The following is a 17,344-nucleotide window of genomic DNA, read 5'->3' on the forward strand; positions in this document are numbered from 1 at the left end:
CAACATCTAATCCAGGGGTGTCCAAACTCTGTCCTGGAGGGCCGGTGTCCTGCAGAGTTTAGCTCTAACTTGCCTCAACACTCCTGCATGGAAGCTTCTAGCTTTGCTTCCAGTATGCCTAGTAAGAGCTTGATTGGCTGCTTCAGGTGTGTTTAATTAGGGTTGGAGCTAAACTGTGCAGGACACCGGCTCTCCAGAACCGAGTTTGGACAGCCCTGATTTAATCGCTCGATAAACTACAGCGTGATTGTGAAAGACACACGGACGCAGTTATGCTCTGGGCTTAGCCTTCAAATAACCATTATATAACAGCAGTCACCGGCGACTAGAGGAAACAGCAGTTGTGTGGAAACTTTGCGCTCTCGTCGTCTTTCGTAAACCGCGCGCGTCCGTGTCGCTCTCGCTATGAGTTCGCGAACTAATATTTCTTGTTTACAAGAAGCCAAACGAGTGGCTATTTTTGGAGGCACGCATGGAAATGAGATGTCTGGCATAACGCTGGTAAACATGTGGATACAGAATTCAGCCGAGATAGAGAGAAACGGACTGGTGATCAAGCCGTTCATAAGCAACTCTAAAGCAGTGGAGAAATGTAGCAGGTACATCGACACGGATCTGAACAGAGCCTTTACGCGTGAGAACCTCAGGTAATAAACACCTTGCAAAACGCGTTGTTTTCTGTACTAGTCCGGCTCGTTTGTTACGCCTTCAACTTTAAATGTACTCGCTTTTATAAAACAGAGCACTGTCGCAAAACCATCTCTCTCTTGTGTGTTGGAGGTTTATTATTTTGTTCTATACGTGTTGTTTATTGTTGCCATGCGTAAGTCAGATCGACGCTTGTGGCTGCTGTGTTGCGTCTCGCGCCTTGCTTGAACGCTGAGTTCTGTTACCGCGTTGGGCTCAGTCTACTGAACACGTCCCTGTAAACAGTTCCTTCTATGGAAAGCCAAAGTATTCATAAACGCCTGCTCGGGCGTCTGATTGCACACTGACACGTCAAAAGCGTGCGCTTTGACAGCAAAACGCGCGTCTTCGACGTGTGATTTCCTATGAAACGCGCGTTCTTGACGCGCTCTTTGGAGTCACCAAAAACGCGCGTTTTTGACGTGCGTTTATCATAACAGGAAATGGGCGTTGAATACTACGTTTGGAGTCAGACAAAACGCACGTTCTGAACGTGTTACAGGTAAACCAAACAGGCAGAGCAAACATCTTTTGAAGTATCCACACAGGTGAAAACAACATGCTCTTTCTGTAGTGTTCTCAAAATGGCACGCGTCAAAAGCGTGTGCTGACTTCATTGCCGGATTCTGTCATGTGTCCGCTATATCCTCCTGAGACACCCCCCCCCCCCCCCCAAAAAAGCTTTTTTTCATGTCATTACATTGTTTAGAGCATTAGAAAAAAATGGAAAATTAACATTTTTGAAAAAATATATTTTATTCATATTTTTTTTCCTAAAAATAAAATGGCATGAATGGACATCAAAAAGGCAAAAACAATGGGATTTTTTTTTTTTAAATCACCCATACATTTTTAGGTTTCAGGATTTTTTTCTTCTAAACTTTGTATAAGGATGATTCTCAACTATGTTATAAAATATATAACAAAATGATTTGATATACCATTTTGTTTTATGCATTATGTGTGTAAAAATTTCCATAAACTGGTTTTCCCATTAAACACCTTGTATCTATACTGTATCTAATTTGCATATTAATGTGTTGCTGTTGAGACAGCATGTTGAAAAAAGAATTGTCATAATGGGAGTAATAATTGGCCAGATGTTCATAACAATATATAATATTTCATAAGAAAATGTGTATATATATAATTTATTTTTCTATTCAATTATGTCTCCCAAAATGCACCGATGCGCGTTCGCCATAATCCCAAAGCGCGCGCTAAGAACGCGCCTTTAATAGGAAATCACACGTCGAAGACGCGCGTTTTGCTGTCAAAGCGCACGCTTTTGACGTGTCAGTGTGCAATCAGACGCCCGAGCAGGCGTTTATGAATACATTGGCTTTCCATACTTTACATGACACAACATCACTGAATCGAGCTAAAATATCAGCTGATCTGAGCCGCTCATGTCAGGACTGTTGAGAAACGTGAGTGAAGCGTGATTTGGGTCGTGATGATCCTGCTATATTGCATTCTGGACAACACGTAAAAATGGTTGATTTCCAGGAGAGCGGTTGTAAAATTTGCGAACATTTAATTATTTACATACGTGTTTGTAGAATGTCAGTTTTATATAGCTACGTGACATTTTACTGTCAGTATTGCACACATATTAAATTCTTTCATGCATACAGTTCTGCTGTAGTTACTCATGAAAAAGGTTTATCGAACATGTTGACCTTTTGTGACAACATGCCCCTATCGCAATTAAACAGCTTGGTTTTGGCTTTCTGGTAAATTTAACCAGTAAAACAACAAATATGACGACTGGAATTTTAGTTTGGAGGACATACAGTGGGGCAAATAAGTATTTGATACACTGCCGATTTTTCAAGTTTTCCCCACTTACAAAGAATAGAGATCTGTAATTTTCATCGTAGGTACACCTCAACTGTGAGAGACAGAATAGAAAAAAAATCCAGAAAATCACATTATATGATTTTTAAATAATTAACTTCCATTTTATTGCATGAAATAAGTATTTGATCAGCTATCAACCAGCAAGAATTCTGGCTCTCACAGACCTGTTAGTTTGTCTTTAAGAAGCCCTCCTATCCTCCACTCATTACCTGTATTAATTGCACCTGTTTGAACTCGTTACCTGTATAAAAGACACCTGTTCACACACTCACTCAATCAATCAATCAGACTCCAACCTCTCCACTATGGGCAAAACCAAAGAGCTGTCTAGGACACTAGGGACAAAATTGTAGACCTGCACAAGGCTGGGATGGGCTACAGGACAATAGGCAAACAGCTTGGTGAGAAGGCAACAACTGTTGGCGCAATTATTAGAAAATGGAAGAAATTTAAGATGACTGTCAATCTCTCTCGGACTGGGGTTCCATGCAAGATCTCACCTCGTGGAGTATCAATGATCCTGAGAAAGGTGAGGGATCAGCCCAGAACTACACGGGAGGACCTGGTCAATGACCTGAAGAGAGCTGGGACCACAGTCTCAATGGTTACCATTAGTAACACACTACACCGTCATGGATTAAAATCCTGAAGCGCGCGCAAGGTCCCCCTGCTCAAGCCAGCACATGTCCAGGCCCATCTGAAGTTTGCCAAAGACCATCTGGATGATCCAGAGGAGGCATGGGAGAAGGTCATGTGGTCAGATGAGACCAAAATAGAGCTTTTTGGTATAAACTCCACTCGCCGTGTTTAGAGGAAGAAGGATGAGTACAATCCCATGAACACCATCCCAACCGTGAAGCATGGGGGTGGAAACATCATGCTTTGGGGGTGCTTTTCTGCAAAGGGGACAGGACGACTGCACCGTATTGAGGGGAGGATGGATGGGGCCATGTACCATGAGATTTTGGGCAACAATCTCCTTCCCTCAGTAAGAGCACTGAAGATGGGTCGTGGCTGGGTCTTCCAGCATGACAATGACCCCAAACACACAGCAAGGACAACTAAGGAGTGGCTCCGTAAGAAGCATTTCAAGGTCCTAGCCAGTCTCCAGACCTGAACCCAATAGAAAATCTATAGAGGGAGCTGAAACTCCGTGTTGCCCAGCGACAGCCCCAAAACCTGAAAGATCTGGAGAAGACCTGTATGGAGGAGTGGGCCAAAATCCCTGCTGCAGTGTGTGCAAACCTGGTCAAGAACTACAGGAAACGTCTGACCTCTGTAATTGTAAACAGTTTCCTGTACCAAATATTAAGTTCTATTTTTCTATTGTATCAAATACTTATTCCATGCAATAAAATGGAAATTAATTATTCAAAAATCATACAATGTGATTTTCTGGATTTTTTTTATATTCTGTCTCTCACAGTTGAGGTGTACCTACGATGAAAATTACAGATCTCTATTCTTTGTAAGTGGGGAAAACTTGAAAAATCGGCAGTGTATCAAATACTTATTTGCCCCACTGTAATTAGAATAGAACCGTAATAGAATACATATAGAAAATATTCTAGATTAAAACAGTTGAACTAGAAATTTGAAACCAATGTATGAACACAGTCCAAGAGAAAAATGCATAGCCTATACTTAACTTTTTTAAGCCATTAAGTTGAAAAACATTAATGTCTATAGGATAAATGAGCAGTACAATGTACCAAAACAACAGCTTAGGAAGAATCTACATTTCACATACAGATATTAAAATGAACAGAATTTGCTCTGTGCTTCAATGTCACATTAAATACAGGGATTTTGATGCTTTTTTTTCCTATATAAATTGTTTTGCTCTATTACATTTACATAAAATCTTTTGGGAAACTTCTCTATTTATTGAGAATAGACCATTTAAATACAAAATGAGGTTTGCAAATTAAAACTGGCAGGTCTTGGTGGAATTCTAAATACAGTTCATCTCACTCAATGCTAGGTGACAAGTCATATAATGCACTATGAGGGGTTACAAAACACACACAACACATCACAGCAGATGTTCACCACAGCTGATTGTTTTTATGCATTTTCTTTTTTTCTTTTCCAGCTGGAAAGCCTTATGAAATTCTCTGAGCTTTATTTTTCAGTCCTCCATTGCTTTGTGTGCATGGTTGTATGCAGCTCTTTGATTGTTTTTTTATTATTCCTGCTGGTGAGCTGGTGTGTAATTTTGTCAATGTTTTAAAATATTTCTGGAACATTTTCTCCAAGCAGTTTAGAGCAAGTTTCTAGTTTAAAATTTAAACTAGAAATTTGCTTTTTCAAAAAATAAGTTATTGTGTAATAGCTTATCTTTTTGTCATCCACTGCTCTGATAATAGTTAACGATTCACCTACCCCTAACAGCTATTTAAGGGATTTTTAACACCAGTCCCTGCATGCTATTTTCCTTTAGGACAAAGGTTTCAAGGTCTTGGATATATAGGTTTGAACTTCTAGGTGTCTTATATTTTTCTGGTGCATGTTTAAGTCACTAATTATGGGAAGTCGTGGCCTAATGGTTAGAGAGTCGGACTCGTAATCCAAAGGTTACAGGTTCGAGTCTCGGGCCGGCAGGGATTGTAGGTGGGGGGAGTGAATATACAGCCCTCAATACCACGACTGAGGTGCCCTTGAGCACGGCACCGAACCCGGGTTCCCTGGGCGCCGCAGCATTGGTTGCTCACTGCTCCGGGTGTGTGTTCACGGTGTGTGTGTGTGTTCACTGGTGTGTGTGTGCACTTTGGATGGGTTAAATGCAGAGCACGAATTCCAAGTATGGGTCACCATACTGGACCGTATGTCACGTCACTTGTTGTAATTGTGGAATTAAAACTACTTAAACGTGCTTCAAAAAGTATTTTTCCATTTGTGTTTAGTATTGGATATTAATTGACAATTTTGTTATGTCTTGTTTATAGTTATTATATTGTTAATGTTGATAAGGATTTTTCCAACCACAGTGCTCCAGATGTTGAAGGTCTGCCATATGAAGTCCAGAGAGCCAAGGAAATAAATCGGATGTTTGGACCCAAAGGAAGCTCATATGCATATGATGTCATCTTTGACCTTCACAACACCACCTCAAACATGGGCTCCACCCTCATCCTGGAAAGCTCAAAAGACCTCTTCAACCTTCAGATGGTGCATTATATTAAAGTAAGAAACTAGATCCAATTATATTGTACAACGTTATTAAAATAATTATTTACCCTCTGCACCTACACTATTGTCCAAAACAAGACTTTTTTTTTTTTAAATACTTTTATTCAGCAAGGATACATTAAACTGGTCAAACGTGACAGTAAAGACATTTAAGATTTATTTTAAATACATTTCTATTCATCAAACAATGTTGAAAAATCAACATTGACTAATAAGAAACGTGTCTTGAGCACCAAAGCAGCATATTATAACACTTTCTGAAGGATCATGTTACACTGAAGACTAGAGTAATGACTGCTGAAAATTCAGCATTGCATCACAGGAATAAATTACATGTATAAAATATTAAAATGGAAAACAGTTATTTTAAATTGCAATGATGCATCTCAATATTACTGTTTTTACTGTATTGTTCATCAAATAACTGCAGCCTTAGTGAGCATAAAAAATCTTACCGATCAAGATTTTGCTTAATGTCTTAAAATAAGTCAAATAAAATAAAAAAGCCATCTTTACTCAGACACCTGTGCTCTTCTCCCTACAGAAAGCTATGGCTCCCCTCACCTGTTCAGTACTGTTAAATGAACACCCACAGCTGAAGTATTCAACCACACGCTCTGTGGCCAAACACCCAATTGGTGAGTACCAAAGTCCTTGAATACTCAGCAGATCAAACCTAATGTTAAATCAAGTTTAATATTACCCCTGAAAGTCAGCTAGCTGCAAAGAAGTGGGATAATATGGAAAGTTAAGTTATAGTGAAAGCATCCAGAGCTTCTTCAGATATTTCTGTAGACCTCTAGAGCTCATTCTGTGTCATTTGATGAGACTCCGTTTTTTATGAATTAATATTATAGTGGAAACCCAATACCAGTAGTAGTTGGACCTCTTGGTGTTTCACTACTGTCTGTGATAAGAATAGACCTGTGCAAGCCAGTGACTTATATAGATATGTTTGTGTTGCAGGTCTTGAGGTGGGCCCTCAGCCACAGGGTGTTTTGAGGAGCAATGTATTCGAATCCATGAGGACGATATTAAAGCATGCGCTGGACTTCATCGAGCTCTTCAATAGTGGTGAGGTCATTGGAGGTTAAGCAGAGATCAGCACGCTTTCTGCATTGAACCTGGAATGTGTTTCTATAAAGGGATTTTAAAGTCAACTGAGGTGGCCACAATAGGATTAGTTTCTAATATAAACCAATAGTAATCATGTGTGATACTAGTATGGACAGTGACAGTATGGAACCATCATGTGTTTTTCAGATCTGTCACCCAATCGATTAGAAATAGCGCTATTTGAATGATGATTTATAGATGCTCCACTTTTACATAACTTTCTTTCCCCTGTGACCATCTGTTTCTCTGCCAGGATAGTGTGTGACATTTCAAGACAAACGGTTATACTATATATAAACACACTTTGACACACACTCACTGCTCAAAAGTTTGGGATCTGTAAGAAAATGCTTTTGAAAGAAGTCTCTCTGCTCACTGAGGCTGCATTTATTTGATAAACAATACAGGACAATTATGGAAGCCTTTGTACCTCATAATTCTCAGAATTGCGAAAAAACAACAACAGAATTCTGACTTATTGCAACTCTGAGTATACATCTTTTTTCCGCTGGGGAATAAAAAATAAAGGTAAGTCCTAGTTTTTATCCCAAAATTCTGACGTTTTATCTCACAATTGTAAGATTAGGCCTATATCTCACAATTCAGACTTTTCTTCTTAGAATTGTGAGTTCATATAGTTTTTATGTTACTATTCTGTCTTCTTTTCTCAGAGTTGCATGGAAAAAAAAGAGAATTGTGAGATAAGCAAGTACCTGTTTTATTCTGTAGAGGAAACAGGCTTCCATGAAACAGCAATATTTTGAATATTACCATTTAAATAATTATTTTATATTTTGTATATATTAAAATGTCGTTTTTGAAAGAGATCTCTTATGCTCACAGAGGCTGCATTTATTTGAACAAAAATACAATAAAACAGTAATATTGTAATTACAATTTAAAAATATTTTTTATATTTCATAAATGTTAAAAATGTACTTTATTCCTGTGATGGTAAAGCTGAATTTTCAGTAGCCATTACCCCAGTCTTCAGTGTCAGATTATTTCCTATACAATAGGATTATTTTCTAATATAAACCAAAAGTAAATCAGCAGTGACGGTATGGATCCATAATGTTTTTCAGATATCACACAATTCACATTTTAAATAGTTTTCCATAATGCATTTGAAAATGTGTTTCTCGTATCGTTTATAGATGCTTCGTGTTTACATAACTTTCTTCCCCGTGGTCATGCATTTCTCAGCCAGGATAGTGTGTGGCATTTCAAGACAACCGGTTATGCTCTCAGGTCATTGAGTCAGCAAGCACTTATTTAAATATGAACTGTCCGACCTCTGCATTTCAGCCGGTTTGAAGTATAGACGACGACTTCAAGCGTTTATCTTCCTCTTTTTTTCCCCTCAACTGTGGAAACATTTAAACAAGGTAGTCACGTGTACTTTCAGTCTGACATGGATACACATTTCTCCATGCTTCACACTGAGCAGGAACATGTTGTGCTGGGCATGCGTGACTGGTTTCTCTTCTGGTTTTGCTGTTTTGTGATTTGAATACTTGTTTGCTAGTTGGTTAGTTTCCATGTCATTAGTAGCTTGCTGGGTTTTGTATTGTCATGCTGTGTAGAGGGGCTGCATTGTTGTGGATGAATGTCTCATTGTGAGCGCTCAAACGTGCTTTCCGTTTGCCAGTGTGGAACCATGTTTGGACCACATCAACATAACAAGCAAAACAAGAGATCTGACATAATGGAAACCATTAATTAGAGGACTCGGGGATTTGAATGGCGCAAGAAGCATCTGTTATGAACACGGGCTAACAGCAAAGTGATCCAAGAAGACATTTAATATTACTCATATTACACTATAAGGGATTTGGAACATAAACATTGAGCATGTTTTTTTAATGTATATATTCATCTTTTCATAACTTGTGTACATGGCTTGTCTCAGAAGCCCACGAAGCTGCATTTATTTGATCAAAAATACAGTCAAAACAGTAAATTTGTGAACACTGCTATTTATATTTTAATATTAACATGTCAATCATGTGATGGCAAAGCTGAATTTTTAGCAGCCATTAACACAATCCTTTAGAAATCAATTAAATTGATACATTTTTCCAGAAATAAATCATTTTTTAACATTATAAATGTCTGTCACTTTTGATTAATTTACATGTCCATGCTGAGTAAAAGTGTTACTGACCCCAAACTTGAACAGCATATTATAAAATAATATAATTAATGGCTTGTATTACTATAAAAATAAACTGCCACATGGCAGGGTCCATATTTTACTATACAAATAAAACAACACATCAAAGATAAACTCATCAAAGAATAAATGTAAAGACAAATGCGTAGTGACACATGAGCACATCAGCATGTGTCTTCCTCGTAAGGGTGTTATGGGGCTGTAAAACAACATATTATTGTCATTTTAGATGTTCCAGTTAACTTGAAATATGAAATATTTTGTTGTTGTTTTTTAAACAAGGAAGATCATTGTAAAGGAAGATCATAATGGCAACACTTGTACCATAATGTGAAGAGTGCCAAACTCTTTGTAGCAACTTGGAAAGTGATATTTGTCTGCAATGCTCACAATGCTGAACGTTTATCACATGAGTGCTAGAACATATTAACATTTTAATAATATGTTATATTACACAACACGGTACAGGATGGAAAAATACTGGAAAAATACTCTGGATATACAAATACTTATAGACAAATGAACAGAGAGAAGCAGGTAAATAGGTCTGCTTATTTACAAAAAGATTGTTTTTATAACTTTTCTAGGCCAGATTGATCCCACTCCCCGCTGAAGCAACCAAAGCTGAAAAAATACAGCATGACCTAAGCATAATAAACATGATTCTAGATGTAATGCATTTCTATATAAGCCACAGATTAATACTTTGGTTGCCTAAAAAAATGAAAATGTACTCATCCTCAGGCCATTCAAGATGTAGATGAGTTTGTGGATTCAGTGGATCCTCTGCAGTGAATGGGTGCCGTCATAAAGAGAGTCCTAACAGCTGGTAATAACATCACAATAACCCACACGCAATCCTATCACTTCTGGCCAAAAAAAGTTAAAAACAGTCCAAAACAGTTCTGTCACAAAGGTGTCAGTGGATTTTCATGTGAGAGGAGGAGGAGGAATGGACTTTTTTATTAGAGGAAGCATTATTATGGATTAATGACTTACATTTTCACCAGAAGCAATGAAAATACCTTAATGATGGATTTGTTTATTTCAAACACACAGCTTTTCACTTCACAGGTTGTTAATTGATGGTCCGGAGTTGTGTGGATTACTTGTGGATCACTGTGATGTTTTTATCAGCTGTTTGGACTCTGACGGCACCCATTCACTTCAGTTCAGAGGATCCATTAGTGAGCAAGTGATGTAAAGTGATGCTAAATTTCTCCAAATCTGTTCCGATGAAGAAACAAACTCATCTACATCTTGGATGACCTGAGGGTGCATAAATTTATGGAAATGTTCATTTCTGGTTAAGCTATTCCTTTAACAGACAAGGTCAAATCTATGTTTTGTTTTGTTTTTTCTTTCTTTTTTTTTTCCCCACCTAATTTTCCATGTTTTTTTTTTACTGTCATAGGTGTAGAGCTTCCTCCATGTACAGTGGATGTTTTCAGAGTCCAGGAGAGAATGGACTACCCCAGAGACACCAACGGCAACATCACAGCTATGGTGCATCCTCATCTACAGGTATTCTAAATGGACCATGAAGTAAATGCATAGAGAAGTGTGTTTCTTTTGAAAGGAAAGTATATACCCTCGAGCGATGAATAAAAGCGTTGCTCTTTATGACAGGGATGCAGGGAGGAGGAAACACATGTAAGAAAATGTGTCCAGTGACTCAGATGTTTGCTGTGCTTGTTTTGACTCCCAAGCTTCACTTATTTTCCACGGTAATGGTCCTGTTCCATTCCCTCTCTTTCTCTTTCTGTGTAGGACTGTGACTGGGAGCCTTTGAACCGGGGTGACCCTATGTTCCTAACGTTCGATGGAAGAACAATCTTTTATGAAGGTGCCAACACAGTGCACCCCACGTTTATTAATGAGGCTGCATATTATGAAAAACAGCAGGCCTTCATGACCACATGTAGAGAAATACTAGCTGCTAATGCTATCAGAAAAGCATGCAAGTAATACTTTCTCTTAAAAGCCACAATGACACTCAGATAGCTGTCATGTTTGTCATGTACTGTACTTTATCTAAATGTCAATTTCAGCATTTTTCTAATTCTTAAATCAATATAATGGAGTTTTATGACCTTTAAAAAAAAAAAATTGTAACACCACTGAACTATTTAATTGAAAAATAAAGTTGACTAAAATTGTCTTGAGACAGTAGCAAGTCAATATCAAAAACTTACATTATATATAATAAATATATCTATATAAACACCATATATAACACTACCATTCAAATGTTTGTGGTCAGTAATATGTTTTAAAGAAATTAACACAAACACGCCTATAATATTTCTGAAGGATCATAGGACACCGAAGACTAGAGTAAAATTCAGATTTGACATCACATGAACAAACTGCTATATATAATCACTAAATTATGAATGAATTGAAAATACTTTAAAAAAAATTATATATATATATATATATATATATATATATATATATATATTGCAATAGAAAACTGTTATTTTAAATTTATTTCATTATATATTTTTGCTGTATTTTTGCCCCAAACATTTGAAACAGTCGTGCATGTGCGCGTGCATACTTTAAAACTGCCCACTTAAAAATGTGAAAAAAGCTCATTTTAGTTTGTTTTTTTTTTGTAATCTAAATCTCAAGATTAATTTATATTGCTTTTGACATTTTCTAACAGTTTGAATAATTCAGATAAGTTGTTTTGTACTGAAAATGTTGATTGAAATCCACGGTACAGTATATGATGAAGAATTTATATTCCTAGATTTTGAAAATATTATATAGGTCTACCTCTAGTGTGTCTGCACAGTTCAGATCCTGATGAAATGCACATGCTCAGGAACAGTCTTCACTGCCCTCTGGCCTCTGATTCAACACACTGTTGACTCAAATACTGACCTGAAACAGCCTTAAAACAACTACAAAATAACCTTTCAGAACTGTGCTTATACGTCATGCATCATGGGATATGAATCATTTGTTGAAACTCTCTGTATTTTGTTCTGTTTGTGATGAAAAAGTGTTGTAGTTCCTGACTTCATCCCCATTTCAGTGGTGCAACCCAAATATTGCCTTAATTGAACAAATAGAAACTAATTGTTGTCTGATAGAAATAGTTACAAGAGCTCTTACAGTAGTAAGTATGCAGTAATATACAATATGATTTGGTATACTATATGGTGGACTTTGTAGATTGATAAGCTCAGCAGGCACTGAAAAGCTTTGGCAGAAGTGTGATTTTTAGAGAAATATGTGTGCATTTTCCACTGTGATTTTGTTTTGTGAATTGTTGAAAGGCCCATTATTGTGCGTTGTTTTCTGAAATGGTGTAATGTTTTAAAATGTCATATCTATCTATGCAAGGAATATTCACAATATTCACTTTGGTTTTTAGTTTATTCCAAATTTACAATTTACATTTATGCATTTAGCAGACGCTTTTATCCAAAGCGACTTACATTGCATTCAAGTTACAGTTTTTACATTTTACAGTTTTGCTCTACTATTTGAGCTACAGGAAAGCCGAAAAATTAAAGAATAATATTGGTTATTTTTTAATACATTTACCAATTATTCCATACAGTTGATTACATACTGTGTTGTATGATGTTGTTAAGGTCCAGGTGGAATTGAGTATTGCTTGAAAAAGTTAAATGTTGTCAAAATGTGGAATATAATGTACTTTAATGTAATAGGCATTGTCACAATGTATTTGCATTACATGAAGTCTCGTCAGTCTTAATGAGATGAATTAATATGGAGTAAATAATTTCATAATGTAAATGTAGTATGTAAACCATTTACATAAAGCCACAAGAGATTGCTATTTTGTTTCACACAGATCTTTTCAAAACAAACAATAAAAAAGTTTGTCTTCATTAAATCTACTTTGCCCTTTTTAATTCAACAGATCTTCTGTTATAAAAACAGTTCACTTTAAAATTATTCACATTGTATTCTAGTTTGGAATTCCATGAAGGTGAGGACAATAACAGAATTTTCATTTTGAAAATTTGCTTTAAATTTACTTACTACTGTTAGATCAAAATCCACCAACATATTTGTTTAGGACTGTTTCAAACTGTTGTTAAACGGTGCTTGATCTGTGCATATTTCTCTCCTGATTCAGATGAGATCTTTTTCACTGAACAAAGTATTATTGATAGAGGGTGGTTTACAGTTAATTGGTGGATTGGAGTTATGTGGATAAATAATTTTGTTACAGTCAACATTTTGGACTCGCATTCTGACGGCACCCATTCACTACAGAGGATCTGTTGATGAGCAAGTTATGCCGTGCTAAATTTCTCTCTATCTGTACTGATCCACATCTTGTATGGCCTGAGGAAGAGTACATTTTCAGCAAATAGTTCATTTTGAGGCAAACTATTCCTTTAAGATCCTGCATGTTCCATGTTTTGTTGTACAGATTGACCACTAGAGGGCAGCACTTCATCATTGAGAAAATAACTTCCTTTTCCTTGATTCCAAGATATTAAAAATCACTGTTGTTCTAGCAGCTACAGGATCCCTGAATTCCCAGATCCGGTTTGTTTTGGATTTGGGGATTTTCAGCCTCATTTGCTTGAATCAGCAAAATGTGTTTTAGTTAGTGAACAAATGCCACATAGTGACTTTTTCCCTCAGGCTAATTGTAAATGATCCGTGGGATGGGCAAATATGCATACTAACATGAAATGGCATCTACATCTTTGTTAAATCACCATCATCTAGCCGATTCAGCCGATTCAACGACAACATCCCGAACTCCGCCATTCAGCAGCACGGGCTAACCAGCTACCGAGCGGATAGAGATTCATCACTATCTGGTAAGACCCGCGGAGGTGGCTTGTGTCTGTATATCAACAAAGACTGGTGTAACAATGCTGCGGTATTATCAAAACACTGTTCATGGTGGAGTTTGTTTTTGAAGTGTCGACCGTTCTACCTGCCGCGGGAGTTCACGGCCATTGTTATCGTCGCGGTTTACATACCCCCATATGCAAACGACACGGTCCAGTTTGCATACCGTTCAAACTGCTCTACGGACGATGCAATTTCCTCCACCCTCCACCTGGCTCTTACCCACCTAGAAAATAAAGACTCCTATGTTAGAATGCTGTTCTTTGACTTCAGCTCGGTATTCAACTCAATAATCCCACAACAGCTCATAAATAAACTAAACCTGCTGGGCCTTAACAATTCCCTTTGTAGTTGGATCCTGGACTTTCTAACCGGAGGACCTCAGTCAGTCCGTGTCGGCCACAACACCTCGAGCACTACCACACTGAGCACAGGTGCCCCACAAGGCTGTGTGCTCAGCCCGCTGCTCTTCACACTACTGACCCACGACTGCACTGCCAAGTTCAGCTCCAACCACATCATCAAGTTTGCTGATGACACAACAGTGGTAGGTCTCATCAGCAACAACGATGAAATGCACTACAGAGAGGAAGTGGCACAGCTGGCTGAATGGTGTGGCACTAACGATCTGTCCCTCAATGTGGGGAAGACAAAGGAGGTTGTGATGGACTTCAGGAGAAATGCCGTGGACCACCCCCACTGACCATCGACAGCTCGACTGTGGAGAGAGTCAGCAGCACTAAATTCCTGGGGGTGCACATCACAGAGGATCTCACCTGGACCACCAACCATGTCACTCTCCAAAAAGGCACAACAGCGCCTACACTTTCTCCGCCGGCTGAATAGAGCAAGTCTCCCTCCACCCATCCTCACCACATTCTACAGGGGCACCATTGAGAGTGTGCTGACCAGCTGCATCACTGTCTGGTACGGGAACTGCAGTGCTGCTGACCGCAAGACCCTCCAGCAGACAGTGAACACAGCTGCAAAGATCATCGGTGCCCCTCTCCCCTCCATCCTGGACATTTTCCTTACACGATGCTCCAGCAAAACCAGCAGCATCGTGAAGGACTCCACCCATCCCTCCCACAGTCTCTTCCAGCTCCTACCATCAGGAAGATGGTACCGAAGCATCAGAGCCCCCCTCTGAAACCCCATGCAAACCCCTACCTCCTGAAATAGAAGCAAAAAACTGTATGGAACTTTTTTGTGCAATTCGAAGTGTGCTACACACAGGTGAGTGGGCCTGTACAAACCACCTGTAGTAACACACTCTCTTCTATGAGCACTAGACACTTTACACACACTGCTGCGTGTACACAATCCCACAAAAGACTCAGCAATATATGTATGTTTACATGCTCAGGCACTACAAATCATCCTGCACTGTTCCCCAGCCAGCTGCTTGACTCACAATGTTTCTCTTTGCACATGTACAGTATTAATGTGAAGCATTCGTATAGTTTGTATTTTCTTTTATTTTTTAGTTTGTATAGGGTAAATATTTATATATAGTATACTTATAGTTAAAATCTGTCAGTAGGTTAGTTGTGTGGTTTATAGTGTTTTTTTTACTTCATTGTTGTATGTCTGTATTTATGTAGCACCGTGGTCCTGCGAGGCACGACATTTCGTTCCACTGTATGTCCCCACATGTAGCGGAATGACAATAAAGCTCGACTTGACTTGACTTGACTTGATTTGTGTCTTACTCACAGATGGTTAATGCGGTGCATCATGCATGCCACTTTGGCCCTCCTTTTTCACAAATCCATTTCATCAGTTTGCTAGAAAGTGTGGAGTGATTTTAATGTGTGACTCACCATGGTAACTTGAACCAAATTATGTGTCATGCATTAACAAGTCACTTCTGATCGGTAAAAGTTGAATAGGCTAGTAAAAATGACCTTGCAGTTCTGGGACAGAATCCAAAATGTAACTGCATAAAGAAACAAAGCCTTCTAAAGGTTTATTTCTTTGCCAAATGAAAAATATTGCACTGACCTTCCATCGAATAATGGTACGAGCTACTAAAACAAGCTTGAATTTACAGGAAGACTTACTCTCTTTGGCTGCTATTCAAGCAGGAGTTAAATGCATTGATGTGTATCAAATAAAGGATGACCTAATCGGGTCTTCAGTTTCTGACACATGCCGGTTTTATAATGGCTCTACACCCGGTGGCTTTGGCATAACTACAATAATAGGTGAATAATTGTTAGGTATGCTAAGAATTCTACTAGATCCTATTAGATGTTTACACCCCTCTGATGGTTCATGTAGACTGAGTGTTCTGCATCAGCTGAAGATGTGATGAGACGAGCCCTCGGCCTTTCAGAGGTATGACTGCATTAGCTTCAGTGAATGCACTCGTCTCTTGTTTCTCATCTAACAGACCATTCTTCCTCTTTCCTCCCCCAACTGCCTCATAATTACCATCTTACTCATAGTTTTTTTTCCTCCTCAGAAAAGTAATTTTCCTTTTTTCTAGTTATTGTTTTCTTTTCTTTAATGAAAATGCAATTTCCCTCCCAAAGTTATACATGAAATGAAAATTTTGACAATATTTACTTTTCTATATTATATTCTAATAATATTTTGAAATAATTTTGTTTATTTTTAATAAATTGTTTTATTTTTGTTTTGAGTTGTTGTAAAAGTAACCGTTCATTTTAATGTTGATGTTTCAGTATTTTTTGTGTGTTTAGTCTTTTACTGTTGCTAATGACTATATAATTTTATTTCAGTTTTAGTTTATTTTAGTAAAACTAAATGAAAACAAATGTTGCTTTGACAGCTAGCTGAATTAATTTTTTAATAAGAATTTCATTTTATTTCAGTTAACGTTTATTTCAAGCAACAATTTTTATTTTTTTCATAATTTTAGCTTTAGTTTAATTATAATAATCCTGATTTACTCACCCTCAGGTTGTTCCAAACCTGTATGAAATTCTTATGTTTAACACCAAAGACAATTATTTGTTTGTTTGTTTGTTCATTCATTCCATACAATGAATTCAAAAGATTTTCAGTCTTGTTTTAGACCCCACTGACTTTCATTTTAAGGACAAGACAGTTTAAACATTCTTCAAAATAGGGTGAGTAAATGTCTGTTTTTTGGGCGAACTGTCCGTTTAAACCCCCTGTATGGCTGTTAACCTGTTAAAACAAATAATTATATAGTGCTCAACCACTGAATGTCCCACACAAATACACGTCATGAATTATTAATATGGATTCCTGCTGAAACTGCATTTGAATGTCCGGTGCTAATGCATAAGCACACATACTAAAACCCTTGTGAGGGCTTTGTTTGATTGTGCACTGCGAAGTTGCAGAAATTAAAATGATAGTCATTTTTATAAAGAAAGAAGAAAAAAAAAGTAGCATTTGTAGCATCTCAAGCTCCCAAAGACCTTCTAAAGGGGATTGATCCATGCAGCAGATCCATCT

The 17,344-nt window shown here is 37.7% G+C and overlaps 1 protein-coding gene across 1 annotated transcript; it reads left to right on the forward strand.

Annotated features, from left to right (window-relative positions):
* The first annotated feature begins 217 nt into the window (after positions 1–217).
* LOC306870074 (aspartoacylase-like) lies at positions 218–11,193 on the forward strand. The gene is made up of 6 exons (XM_079417118.1): positions 218–647; positions 5,541–5,736; positions 6,287–6,380; positions 6,709–6,816; positions 10,449–10,558; positions 10,805–11,193. The coding sequence occupies exons 1-6, from the start codon at positions 406–408 to the stop codon at positions 11,000–11,002; spliced, it is 948 nt and encodes a 315-aa protein (XP_079273244.1). The 5' UTR covers positions 218–405; the 3' UTR covers positions 11,003–11,193.
* Positions 11,194–17,344: the final 6,151 nt, after the last annotated feature.

This window comes from Barbus barbus (genome assembly GCF_936440315.1).
Source record: "Barbus barbus genome assembly, chromosome: 5".
NCBI lineage: Eukaryota > Metazoa > Chordata > Actinopteri > Cypriniformes > Cyprinidae > Barbus > Barbus barbus.

Coding starts and splice junctions, on each gene's coding strand:
- LOC306870074 (XM_079417118.1), top strand. CDS start 406: ATGAGTTCGCGAACTAATATTTCTTGTTTACAAGAAGCCAAACGAGTG. Junction 5,737..6,286: donor AGATGGTGCATTATATTAAA/GTAAGAAACTAG, acceptor TTCTCCCTACAG/AAAGCTATGGCTCCCCTCAC. Junction 10,559..10,804: donor TGGTGCATCCTCATCTACAG/GTATTCTAAATG, acceptor CTTTCTGTGTAG/GACTGTGACTGGGAGCCTTT.